Source organism: Mustela putorius, unplaced genomic scaffold, assembly GCF_011764305.1.
Source record: "Mustela putorius furo isolate JIRA1106 unplaced genomic scaffold, ASM1176430v1.1 tig00000460_pilon_pilon_pilon, whole genome shotgun sequence".
Lineage (NCBI taxonomy): Eukaryota > Metazoa > Chordata > Mammalia > Carnivora > Mustelidae > Mustela > Mustela putorius.
The window spans coordinates 4,425,342-4,439,254 of NW_025421389.1; the positions used below are offsets into that span (position 1 = coordinate 4,425,342).

General features: G+C 36.2%; 1 protein-coding gene across 3 annotated transcripts in view; it reads left to right on the forward strand.

Annotated features, from left to right (window-relative positions):
- ARHGAP42 (Rho GTPase activating protein 42) overlaps nucleotides 1–13,913 on the forward strand; it is a 279,033-nt gene that overhangs the window by 134,956 nt on the left and 130,164 nt on the right. For all 3 annotated transcript variants that reach the window (XR_001177542.2, XM_004780869.3, XM_013050169.2), the window contains exon 4: nucleotides 12,711–12,782. Coding sequence is in view for 2 of the 3 variants with exons in the window: in XM_004780869.3 (XP_004780926.1) it covers nucleotides 12,711–12,782 (72 nt within the window). In the remaining variant the exon portion in view is untranslated. The remainder of the gene's footprint in view (nucleotides 1–12,710; nucleotides 12,783–13,913) is intronic.

Genomic DNA, 13,913 nt, shown 5'->3' on the forward strand with positions numbered 1-13,913 from the left:
CCTATTAGTCTACAACATACTCCCCTACCCCAAACCCCTTTCCTGGTTCCCAGCTAAGATTCTGTAGAGCCATGTTTTTCTGTTTTGAGTTTTCCATTCAGTACAATAAGAAATCAACCTTAAGGAAGAAGGAGTAGGGAGAATTTGGAGGGTGACTTGCATCTTTTTTTTGAGGAGTTACTGCTCTTTCCCTTTTAGCCTATATAGCCATTTGTAGGATAACAGTCTGTCCTCCAAAGTTTTGATTTGAGATAAAATAGTGCCTACTTCTTTTCCCCTGCAAAATCAGCTTATAAGTAAAGAAACTTGTGTGAAAAAAAAATCATTGTAAATCAATAGTTGTTTTTTTTTGTAACTGAGTCTTTTTCTAAAGATACCAGTGAGTTCAGTTTCCTATTGCTACTTACATAGATATTGATTGCTACTTAAGTTATACAACATATATCAGTACATATTATATAAATACTAATTATCAAAAATAGTTTGTTGCCATCCTCAGTAATATGGTGAGGAACAGTATTTGCTATAGTAACTTACTGCAGGTGCCCATTATGACGGTCAGAAATAACTATTTAATTTAGCAATAGTCGAGTTGAGTTTCCACTGTGGCAAGGGATTTTTGCTAGACAGTGATTATTAAAAAAATCAATAAGACTTATCTCCTCTTTTCCAGGAACAGGAAGATAACTGTGTCTATGTTTACATAACATATGCAGTATAAATACTGTCATTCTTGTTAGTAAGAGATGATTATAACCAACATCTGTGATCATTCCTTCAGTGTGAAGATTCAGCCTCAGGATCATTCTCAACCCAGCACCACAGAAACCTGCTATCACTCAGACAGATTTGGAAGCTAAAACTGTTTAATATCAGTGCTATTTTAGAAGTTCGTTCAAGGTATTGCTGTTGAAGCCCAGAAATTCAAAAGCCTTGCTCTGCATAAAAGAGTTTAAGTGTGAAGAAGTACAAATGAGCTTAATCTTTTGGGCGTTGGGAAAGACATACTGAATTGGAAATGTTATAAGCTCACAAGGTACACAGGTACACAGGTTTGAAAGAGGTACTTTAGAAAGTAGATGAGGGGCGCCTGGGTGGCTCAGTGGGTTAAGCCGCTGCCTTCGGCTCAGGTCATGATCTCAGGGTCCTGGGATCGAGTCCCACGTCGGGCTCTCTGCTCAGCAGGGGGCCTGCTTCCCTTCCTCTCTCTCTGTGATCTCTTCCCTTCCTCTCTCCTACTGTCATCTCTCTCTGTCAAATAAATAAATAAAATCTTTAAAAAAAAAATAAAGTAGATGAAAGGAGTCTTGTGTATATACCACTCTTTCCCACTGTTTGTAGTTTAATATTGGTGTCTTCCAAATATAGTTCTAAGCATTGATGTGTTGGAAAAGGTTAACTGCCAGCAATTAGGGGTGCGTGCGTGCGTGTGTGTGTGTGTGCATGCGCACATGCATGTGTAGGTGCACATAACCCTGATTTGTAATGCTTATTGATTTCCATGGTGTAAATACTTCCACCTCAGCTGACTTCAACCCCACATCATTGAATGAATACAGCGATATACATAGTGTTTTCCTAGAGCCACTGTGAGCATGCTCCTGCCCATCACTAGCCCCCAATCTCTCCTTATACTTTCTCTATCACTCCCTGTATTAATTAAGTTAGTCTCTGCTTTGCTTATATGCTTTTCTATCCTGCCTAATTCCTTCCTCATTTCTTTCTCCCTTCCATTCCTTTCCCATTATTGCAAAATTAGAATAAGCAATTTAAGAAATTGCATATACACTGGGGTATCTTAAGTCTTTCTTAAGGTTTTGACAATCTGCCATTACAGAAATACTGAGCAATTGTGATTAAAATAAATTAACATTCAGCTCCTAAGATGTAATTGCTGTAAAATAACTGTGACTCTGGGAATTTACTTAATGAATTTTCATTTCTTTTACAAACTCACAACAATTAGAAGCTTGCTTAAATTCACAAATGAAGAATTTAAAACAAATGAATGGTTTCAGTTTCTCTCTCCAAGATATTTTTAGTAGAGAATACTGAGAGGCGTAGAGAAATACTAGCAGAAGAAATAGCAATAACAGCAAGGTGGGGAAGAGATAAACATTGAATTACAGAAATTATCACCTTGTTGAAGCTCCTCCCCAACATAAAGCCACTTTTACTAGGGGATAAAACCGGGGGGGTGGAGTCCTGAGGCCCCAATTGACTCAGCTCAAGATATACTGTGTTTTTGATATTTAAGGTGGGGAGAAGGGAGAAGGTATATTTTCATAAGCATAAGGACATCAGTACACGGGACTGCTGTGTTACAGGAAAGTCATTGGCCATCTCCTGAAGGGTTAACAAACTTAGGTGCATCATTGGATACTATTGGCAATACCACAGATGTATACATTTTCAATAGATCCCAGGATTTCTTGAGAATTCCAAAGGCATAGGACTGGCTGAAGTAACCTCATCGGTAATTTTGCAGAATGTTTTTACCCAGCGAAATTTAGGAGTGATTATTTAACCCATTGAAACAACTGAGGTTTCAGCATTTCTTAAATTACTTGTGTTCTCACAGGTAGATTAAACTTCAGTATCTGATTTGTGTGCCCTTTGAGGAGAGGTAATGCAGCCATATATTCCATAAAAGTGCATTCCCTAAATGCATACTTTCTGGTCATAATCAAAAGAAAAGTATTTGTTATGATGAATGTATGATGTATGTGTAGGATATTTAGAGTATTTAAGTAGCTTGTAAGATATTAATTCCACTTTGACCTTCACATATCTTCTTTTTCTATAGCTGAAAAGCAGTTTGGCCTTCTTTTTGCTGATTTTTTTCTAAGTCTACTTTATCTTAGAATTATAAATGTTTAAGTAGTAATCAGGCTGATAATAAGTGGACAGAGGTTTTGAGCAGACAATATGTTATAGTTATATCTCATATTTAAAATGTTTTCCTCAATGCTTGAATGCTTTAAAATATTCTTAGTGTAATCTCCCATTAGAGATTGCTGGGTAAAAGGGAATGATGCAAAAGTAGTTTAAGAGCAACAAAAACCGGGGTGCCTGGGTGGCTCAGCGGGTTAAAGCCTCTGCCTTCGGCTCGGGTCGTGATCTCAGGGTCCTGGGATCGGTCCCGCGTCGGGCTCTCTGCTCAGCGGGGAGCCTGCTTACCCCTCCCTCTCTCTCTGCCTGCCTTTCCATCTACTTGTGATTTCTCTCTGTCAAATAAATAAACAAAATCTAAAAAAAAAAAAAAAAAAAAAGAGCAACAAAAACCTAAGAAAAATAACTTTCCTTTCTTGTTAAAATAAGTTAATATTTAGAGAATTTCAATGGTACAACCTAGAGTTACGACATCATTAGATTGCACTGGATTATATGAAATTTTGCAATTTACCCTTCTCTTCTACTTTCTTACTTAGATTCAATGAAAATGATCAATTCTTTATTGGATGAATGCTTTTCTACTCCCTTATCTTATGAGTGTAGATGACTTTGTTTAAAAATAGTAAACTTTAATTTGAGTTATTTGGGATAGTTATAAGTTCTAGAAGTGGAGAGGATTCTTTGCTGTTTACCCTAGATAAACACTCTGTTCCATTTAAGAGTATCAGTATATGCTGATGAGATTTCACTCTCATACTAGCACTACAGTAACAACTTCCCATTTCATTTAAAAAATATACATATATGCATTATAATTGACCTACACAAAAGAATGAATTTAAAAGGAAGCACATAAAAATTTATACTCATAAACTTATGATCATTATACATAAAATATAAAATTTAATCTTTGTAAATAAACATATTATCATCCTTAAACATAAAGGGAAACAGACTTGGAAAGTTTGAATAACTTGACCAAGATTGTACAGTTGTCAGGATATAAACCAAGAATTAAACAGAAACTAGTGCACTCTCCTGAAGAGTGTACTACTTCCTGTCTTTTGATATAAGGGACAACTCATAAAGCATCATTCTCCAAAAATTTAGATTTCTTTACCTGTATATTTCAATAAGAAAATTATAATTACTGGTAAAAGTAAAGAAAATATGAAAGTAATATTAAATTTAAATGAGTGTTGGATCTAAACAGATGAGGTCCAATGAGGTGGGGTTCATAATGGAATACTGCTTAATAAGCAGAATCAAAACATTCAGTACTGAAGTAGCAAGTGACATTCAGGTTGAAATTAAATGTATTACAGTGGTACCCAGCTAACCTTACATAGCATTTTTTTTTTTTAAAGGTGAAGATAGTTTTTCAGAGTAATTTGCTTACATTGAAGGATATAAAGTAAAGCCTTTAGTCTTTGACTTTGTATCACTTATTAAATGAAGGTCTTATTTGTATATCCATCCTTTACACCTTTTGTGAGTTTGACTTTTGAGTTCTAGTTTAGAAGAGTTGTGGGCTTACTGATGCAAGAGAAGGACTGTCTCTCTCTCTCTCTCTCTCTTTTTTTTTTTTTTTTTTTAAAGATTTTATTTACTTGAGAGAGAGTGAGCAAGAGAATACAGGAGCAGAGGCAGAAGGAGAGGGAGAAGCAGACTCCCTGGCTCAGCAGGGAGCCTGACACTGGGCTCAATCTAGGATCTATGAACAGAGCTGAAGATAGGTACTTAACTAACTGAGCCAACCAGGCACCCCAGGACTATCTCTTGTATATCTGTGAAGAGTAAGGTGTGAACCTAGTGAACCTCAGGCTAGCCCTAGACCACTTGCCAGAATTTCATCCTGAGATGCTATTTAGGAGGGAGGAACAGGACAGAATTTGGAAGAAGGCAGAAGGGAGATACTTGCCAATAATCCCAAATAGGACTGTGTCTAATTTTCCCGGTTGCAAATACTAATAGGAAAATAATCCGTTCTTATCCCAGACTGCTTATAGGTATCTTGTGAATTAAATGTGTTTCGTCTACTCATGAAATACCTTTGTGATATTTATTCTGTGTTCAGATTGGCTATATAAGTATCTCAACAGGAAGTTATTTGTGCAATGAGCTACACCATCCAGATTTTATTTCGGTAAATAGCATCATCTGTTGTGGTCTTCTCAAGCAGTTGCTTTAGCGAGTACCACAGAATATTATTAAATCTTCTTTTCAAATCTTTGAGTGTTTTGGGACTTTGAAAGTTTGAGGTAGAAAAATTACAGTCTTCTATCCTGATATTCTTGAGTAGGTTGAGGTTAATAGGATACTATATTCACTGACTAGTGATGGGCTGTGATGGTACCAACCATGCTGGATTTTAACCAGAACCTGGAAAGGGGAGAATAAGTAAAAGTGCAAGAATTACCCTTCAGATTTGTTTTTTTCCATTGCTGCACATTTTGTTGGTTTTCAGCAGTGAAAAGCAGGTGTTAAAAATAGGACTTTTGGGGGGCACCTGGGTAGCTCAGTTGGTTAAGCGTTTGCCTTGGGCTCAGGTTATGATCCCAAGGTCCTGGGATCCAGCCCCACATCAGGCTCTTTGCTTAGTGGGGAGTCGGCTTCTCTCTTCTGCCTGCTGCTCCGCCTACTTGTGCTCGCTTGCTCTCTCTCTCTCTGTGTCAAATAAATAAATAAAATCTTTAAAAAATTGGAATTTATTAAAAAGATGTATTTATTTGAGAAAGAGAGCACATACCTGTGCAAGCACACACCTGTGTAAGAAGGAGCAGAGGGAAAGGGAGAGAAGCAGACTTCCTAGTGAGTGCAGAGCCCAATGTGGGACTTGATCTCAGGACCCTGAGACCATGACCCCAGCTAAAATCAAGAGTCTGCTGCATAACCAAGCCACCGAGGTGCCCCCCAATAGGAATTTCTTTGATATTTGAAATTTTTAAAAAAGATTTTATTATTTGATGGGTAGAAATTGAGTGAACACAAGTAGGGGGAGCAGCATGCAGAGGGAAAGGGGAGAGGCCAGCTTCCTACTGAGCAGGAAGCCCAATTTAGGGCTGGGGACCCCATCCCAGGACACTGGGATCATGACCTGCTCTGAAGGCAGACATTTGATGACTGAGCCACCCAGGTTTCCCACAAAATAGGAATATTTAATAAAAATAGGATAGCACTTAAAAATCCATGATCTAAAGAAAATTATAATTCATGTATACTTGGACACATACACACACACAAAAAACTCCAGATGTGTTCAGAGAATTCTTCATCTGATCACATAAAAACTTTTCTAATTATTACTTCTGAGTGACTTATGAGCACTCCCTGGTGGCTATTTGTTAGAACCACTTGAAACAGCAGAAGAATAGGTAAGTGAAAACTTAAATTGTCTGGCTTTGTGTAAGTAACACTGCGCCACAGTTCAAGTGTATTTACCCAGTAAATGCAGTATTGTAAAATATTATCCTATATCATATTTGCTTCTCTGCTACAGATAATAAGTGAAATACCAGATAATTTGATTTTTAAAATGGATTAATATCTATAAAAATAAGGTGGTTGTACCCAGAATTTAGAATTACAGAGGGTTAAGAATTGTAAGATAGTAAGTAAGTAATTGTAAGATAATAAGATCTTATTTACTGAAATAAGACCTTTTTAAGATTTTACATTATTAGTATCTAGGGAGAATATTAAAATTGGTTTTGTATTTTTCCTAAAGCCTCTTAGAAAGTTCATGCAAAGTAACACATTCCACATGTATTATGGGATCTTGAATCTCGTAATCTGTGACTTGACACTCCCTGCCAGCTCTCCGCCCCCCAACCTGAAATTACCTTCTGGAAGAAGTTTCATCAAGCCTCTTGTGTAAATCTGGGGACAAAGAGTTCCATGTGAGCCAAAATTTCATTTCTCTAGACTTTTTTTTTTAGACCTTATGAAAGTAAAGTCACCAGAGTTGTACCCTAATTCACACTTAATTATAGTTTTCCACCATTTTGTATGTCATTTTTCTTTATTATACAGTAGCAACAATAACTTTTAAAACTGCTAAAAATTTTAAACACCTTTAATTTACACTTGGATTACGTCAGAGTTGAAAACTTTTGTCCGTGTGATTGACAAGTTTGTGTGGATGAAAAGCGTGTGTTCCCTGGGGAATGTACAAAGATAAGGGTCAGAAGCAGTGGGATTGGGTTTTAAATCTACATTCTACCCTTTGAAGAGTGTTGTTGGCATTTCCATTTTGATGTCCTGAGTTTAGATTCACATGTTGTGAACAGCGGTTCATTGACTGCACAAACGCATGATATTTGGGATGTAAAACCACATATATGTAGCACTGGCTTATGGGAAAAACAGATTCCTGTTTCTCTATTATCTATCGAGTAGATCAGTATTGTTCTGTTAAATTAATTTGAATTCAGTTTCTACTTTGAAGAACTACACTTTAAACCTGGGAAATTTAAGACTGAACACATAGGAGACATTGTAAATTCTGTGAAGAAGGAAACATTTTTTGAAAGGCTGCCATATGTCAAATTTATGCTTGTTATTTTAAAAATATGTATATCTCTCCTTTCATTATTATAAACACTCTAAGAGGTATAGGGATGAAGACATTGAGACTTAGAAGTTTTGATGCTGAAATTAAAATGGAACTGGGTGTAACTTTAACACTCGTGCTTAAAACATTCTGGATAATTTTTGGATTTTGAACTTCATTGCTCATATAAAATCAGTTTTATTCTTGATATTATGATGAGTTTAGCAGAGTACGTGCCACATAGTAAATACTCAACAAATCATATCTTTTGATGTCTCTATCTTTTTTCCCCTTCCTTTTCTGTTTAGTACCTCTGAAACTTATTTTTTTTAATTCCTTCAGTTGCACATTAATAGAATGAGAGTAGGAGAAGGAAAGAGGAGAGAGAAAAAATGAACAAATCTAAAAACAAAAGAAAAAAAGTGAAGAAATATGGGCAAATTGGGTTAAGAAATAATTGCCCCCGAGGGTGGTTGTTAATTCACATCTCCTGTGTTGTATCCTCAGGTTTTGTTTTATTGCTAGGTCGTATTTACATACGGCAGAGACTGAAACCATTGGATAGGAATGTGGCACCAGTGTCTTAGTATACAGATTTATCCTTTAGGTCCCTTTCCTAATCCTTCTCTCCCCAGTAATACGTTTCATTCATATTGATTAACTCTGTTATTTTGAGACGGCATATTCTGCCAAAAATATTTGAGTCTTCCCCTGGCATTGAACATAATAGATCCAAAGTGAAATTCATTATCTTTATTCTTTCTCCAACAAACATACTCTTTACCTTATTTACTCTAGTTCTTAATGTGATGCCAGAGTTCCAACGCTTGAGGCAAAACTTCTTAATGTGCCCTTTGATTCCTCTCCCTCTGGCCCCTTTTCTGTTTCTGAGAAAACTGCAGTTCCCTGTTAGCAGTTTGTTAACACTGCAGGCGCCCGATCATAGTACCTTACTGTTTCAAATTTGAGTTCCACTCCCAGCTATTCACTTGGCAGGTCTTGTCTTCATCTCTGCCTTCTCAAACTATCCCACATATTACTGGCTTCCTAGAACAGGTTTTTACAACAGGAATTCTCTGTTTAGAAACCAGTAGGGATTGTATATTCAGACTGTTCTTCCTAGATTATGGGTATCTTTTCCTTATTCCAACTGAGTTTTCTATTTAAAAAAAAAAAGTGTGTGTGTGTGTGCGTGTGTGTGTATACACGCACACACATGCACACTTTTCTCCAGCTAGATAATGTTCTTGTTAGTTGATAATAATGTATTAATTCTATGGATCCTATTATGTGTCAGAACTGTTTGCTATGCTTCATATTCATTCTGTATTCCCATTTTTCAAAAGTTAACTGAGGGCCTGTAACTAGGTCAATGCACTCACAGCCATGATTGACTCTTAATGATTGCTTAATAAATGCTTTATATTTCTGTACTGCACTCTCCCTTCCTACATATCAGGCTTAGTTCTGCCCCTTTGCCTTTATTCATGGTGTTCCCTGTTTCTAGAATTATTTTATCTTTTCAGTTCTTTATTTAGTTCTCAAGGATCTTTTCTGTTTTCAAAATCCTGATGTATTCATGTATTCATAAGGAGTCCTCCATAGTTTATCATGTAGAACTAATCAGTTTTGTCTTTCAATTTTTTTCCAAAAATTTTAGCAGTGTTTTAAGAGCATCAAATATTTGTTGAATGAATAAAATTTTCCTCTCTTCTCAAATAGACATTAAAGTTCTGGAAGGTTTAGTCCATGCCTTAGTTTTTTCACTTTACCATAGACCTCAGCAGGATGCTTGGCAGTACATAAGTACCTAGTGATTGGATATGGGAGAGTCCAGGCCATCTGTCTTTCAAGACTTTTATGGAAAAATACTTTCTCATATTGTGCACATAGATAGACTTCAACCAAAGAGTAGTACTATAGATTCAGATACAGAAGTGTATTCAGTACATAAATACAGAATGAGATTAATTATCTGTGTCAGTTTGGAGCTATTAAAAGCTATAAATTTTGAAGACTTACTATGTTAAGACACTGAACTAAGTGTTTTATATTCCTTATCTTAGTCCTTAGAACCAAGTTAAGTTGTGAGGTAGGTGTTGCAGCCAATGCTGAGAATGGTTAAACAGCAGCTTATAACAACAGGCCCCAGTTTAAACCCAGTTTTTGTTTTTTTTTTTTTAAATATATGTGCTTGTGCTGTATATTGCATATCATCTAATTCAGCACCCTTATTGTTGCTATTTTCACCACTTGAGAAGTATCTCCCTGTTTAAGTTCACTGACTTTAAATATATTAGATCATGCTTGTTTCTAGCACAACATAAACCTTCAGTAAATACTAGCCTTTATTTTTATCATTTTTCAAAATTACACATAAGTGTTCATGACATTGTCTTTCACCTTATGCCAATTTAGTCTAAAAGCAGGTGTGTGTGTGTGTGTGTGTGTGTGTGTGTGTGTACATGTGTGTTTATGTATTTGGGGTTTTATGAAAGTAAAGAAGATTTAGAGCATGACAATTAAAAGTGAGCTACTTTGGGGCGCCTGGGTGGCTCAGTGGGTTAAGCCACTGCCTTCGGCTCAGGTCATGATCTCAGGGTCCTGGGATCGAGCCCCGCATCAGGCTCTCTGCTCAGCAGGGAGCCTGCTTCCCTCTCTCTCTCTGCCTGCCTCTCTATCTACCTGTGATCAGTCTCTGTCGAATAAATAAATAAAATCTTTAAAAAAAAAGTGAGCTACTTTGCTACTTTCCAGTCATTTCTCTCTAGAAATATGCCTACACAGTGTATCTGGAGGAATGCCTGTCTGACCTCACAACTGTGATGTTGTCATAGGTATCTACAGTTTGTTGTTGATGTCTTGGAAAGGGTTTTGAGTATTAATCTACTTTGTATATCTTTTCTTTAATTATTTTATTTGTTTGTTTGTTTGTTTATCAGAGAGCGAGAGAGAGCGCACAAGCAGGTGGAATGACTTTCAGAGGGAGAGGGAGAAGCAGGCTCCTGCTGAGCAAGGAGCCCCATGTGGGACTCAATCCCACGACCCTGAGATTATGACCTAAGCAGAAGGCAAATGCTTAACCAACTGAGCCACCTAGGCATCCCTTTTTATGTCTTTATACATGGAGTGTAAGTCTGCTTTTAGTATCTGCAGTATTATTTTTTTTGCGAATTGGAGAATGCTGTCATCAAAGGCACTAACACTAGTTTTTATTTTTGTGTATACTATCTTTGTGGACTTAGATATGGAATTTGAGAAATAAAACTTAACTAGAGAATAAGAAGTTCAATGAAATTAAGTGAAAGTAAAACACTTGCATTGGGGCACCTGGGTGGCTCAGTGGGTTAAACCTCTGCCTTCAGCTCAGGTCATGATCTCAGGGTTCTGGGATCGAGCCCCGCATTGGGCTCTCTGCGCAGCAGGGAGCCTGCTCCCCTTCCTCTGTCTGCCTGCCTCTCTGCCTACTTGTGATGTCTCTCTCTCTCTCTCTCTCTGCCAAATAAATAAATAAAATCTTAAAAAAAAAAAAAAAACACTTGCATTGGAATTTTAGAATTTTGGTATAATTTTACACTTAGAGTAAAGTTGTAAGAATGATGTAAGGAACTCCTGTATATATTTTAACCTATTTTAAAATAGAGTTACATATTTTAAATGTGTGTAGAGATTCCTTAAAAAATTAAAAATAGAGCTTTCCTATGACCCTGCAATTGCACTATTGGGTATTTACCCCAAAGATACAGATGTAGTGAAAAGAAGGGCCATCTGTACCCCAATGTTCATAGCAGCAATGGCCACAGTCGCCAAACTGTGGAAAGAACCAAGAGGCCCTTCAACGGATGAATGGATGAAAAAGATGTGGTCCATATATACTATGGAGTACTATGCCTCCATCAGAAAGGATGAATACCCAACTTTTACATCAACACGGACAGGACTGGAAGAGATTATGATGAATGAAATAAGTCAAGCAGAGAGAGTCGATTATGATATGGTTTCACTTACTTGTGGAGCATAAGGAATAGCAATGGAGGACATGGGGAGATGGAGAGGAGAAGGGAGTTGGAGGAAGTTGGAGGGGGAGATGAACCATGAAAGACTGTGGACTCTGAGAAATAAACAGGGTTTTGGAGGGGAGTGGGGTGGGGGGTTTGGGTGAGCCTGAGTTTATGGAGTGCATGTATTGCATGGAGCACTGGGTGTGGTGCATAAACAATGAATTCTGGAACACTGAAAAGAAATTAAAAAAAGATTTCTCTTCATCTTAGCATTTGCTAATTATATAATAGATCATATTATCACAGTGGTAAATTATAAATTTTGTTTGTTAACTATAACTGTCCCTTTAGCCTCATTGAGATATCAAGGACATAGAATATTGTGTAAGTTTAAACTGTGCAGGTTGACTTAATACATGTATATATTGCAAACTGATTACCATCAGGGCAATAGCTAACACCTCCATTCTGTCACATAATTACCATTTTTCGTGTTTGTGTTGAGAACATTTAAGATTCTGTGTTTAATTTTAATACTTTGTAAAGGTTTTTTCAATTGAAGATTTCTTCCCAGCATAGTGTTTTTCTTAGAAATGTAGATTTCTTGCATTCAGTACCTGGTTCCCACACTGAAAACTCCTTCTTCACAATATTCTCACAGATCCGAATTAAAATATTTATGTCTTAAAGTGGTAGTAAATCCCAGTTTGGAGTTTGGGGCTAAAATACTGTTCATTGAAATGAAATCAGGTAATATTATAGTAGGGTTGGAAGTATATGAACATTCAGCCAAGTGTAAGAAATCTAATTAAATAGAAGAAAATGAACCTTATTTTATTTCGCAGATGTAGAATAACATTCTAGTGGCAAATAGAAGAGCTTTATAGGATTTGATTTTAAAATGATGCTTAAACTAACTACATTAAACCAGAGTAATTAAAGGTATTTGTAAATATCTGTTTTATTTCTTAGTTACATCTTAGAATACGAAATTAAATGTTTAGACTAGGATCTCAACATGTATACTTGGTTTCCATTATTCATGTTATTGTTGGAATTAAGTGAAATAATTTGTGGAAACAACCTTATAAAGTAGAAATTACTATTTAACATGCAAGGTATTTTTATTTCATTTATAGAAGCCGTCCAGAGAACAAAAGTTCTTTATTTAAGTAAGTTGAATAAAGGAGCTATCTGTTTTTTTTAATTAATATTTTTATAAAATATTATAGAACTTAATGTGTTTACATTTTTAATTTCAGATTCAAAACGCTAATGATGTATTAATTGCTCCACTTGAGAAGTTTCGCAAAGAACAGATAGGTGCAGCAAAAGTAAGTGTTATATATTTTATTATTCTTCATATATTCTCCTGATAATTAAAGATGACATACTTTCAGATGTTAATACATCCGTACATCAAAAAAAAAAAATTCTGTACGTCATTTTTAACTTTTGCACAGTGCCTATTACAAAGACTGGAATTCTTTTAGACATAAAGTGTTTTCTTCTACTGAATAGAGGAAGTCAGCATATTATAAGGTAGTTTCTTTCATCCCAATGATTGTAGGAAATTAACCATTTTAAAAAGAGTGAAATTATAGTGACATTGAGGAGTTTTTTTCCTAACCATATAAAATAAAAATTAGGTATAAAGTGTATTGAAAACTCAGGCAGTAATTATAAAAGAACTTTCATTATTTTTTGTATTTTTTCATTATTAATAAAAATATTTCGTGAGGGGCGCCTGGGTGGCACAGTTGGTTAAGTGTCCCACTCTTGGTTTTGGCTCAGGTCATGATTCTAGGATCCGGAGATCAGGCCCCGTGTTGGACTCCATGCTAAGCATAGAGTCTGTTTGGGAATCTCTCTCTTTCTCCCTCTTCCCCTCCTGCTTATGTTCTCTTTCAGATAAATAAGTCTTTAAAAAAAAAAGTGTTTGTAAAAAAACTTTTGACATCCTTCTTCTGTCTTTTCTCTGTTTTGGTTTTCCATTTAGTCAATCACCTACCCCTTCCCCATTCGAGCAGTGTTGTTCTACTGTATAATTATTTTTCCTCCTTCCCTCCTTCCTTTCCACCTGAAATATTGAAATAGTTTACTAGTTGGTCTCCACACTTCATCTTAATCTGTTAACATGTTTTTGCTGTCTTCATCATTCTTTAATGATGAAATTTTCAGTGGGTTCTCCTTGAGAGACAGTTTAATTCTGATACTGAAAGCTTTCCAGCTTTCCACAGTGTGCCCATTTGCTGTATTTCAGTATAGCAAATATATTTTCTTATATATAGCAAATATTGCTGTATTTCAGTATACTTCCCTCCAGTCTGTTCACCAGTCACTGTTCACCAGTTGTCTGTTCACCAGTCACTGTTTATACCCCGACTAGGTCTGTGGCTTTGCCCAAATTTTCCTCTCCTTAGAATACTTTTTATCCTTTGCTTGTTGAAGTCCTGTTAGCTCTC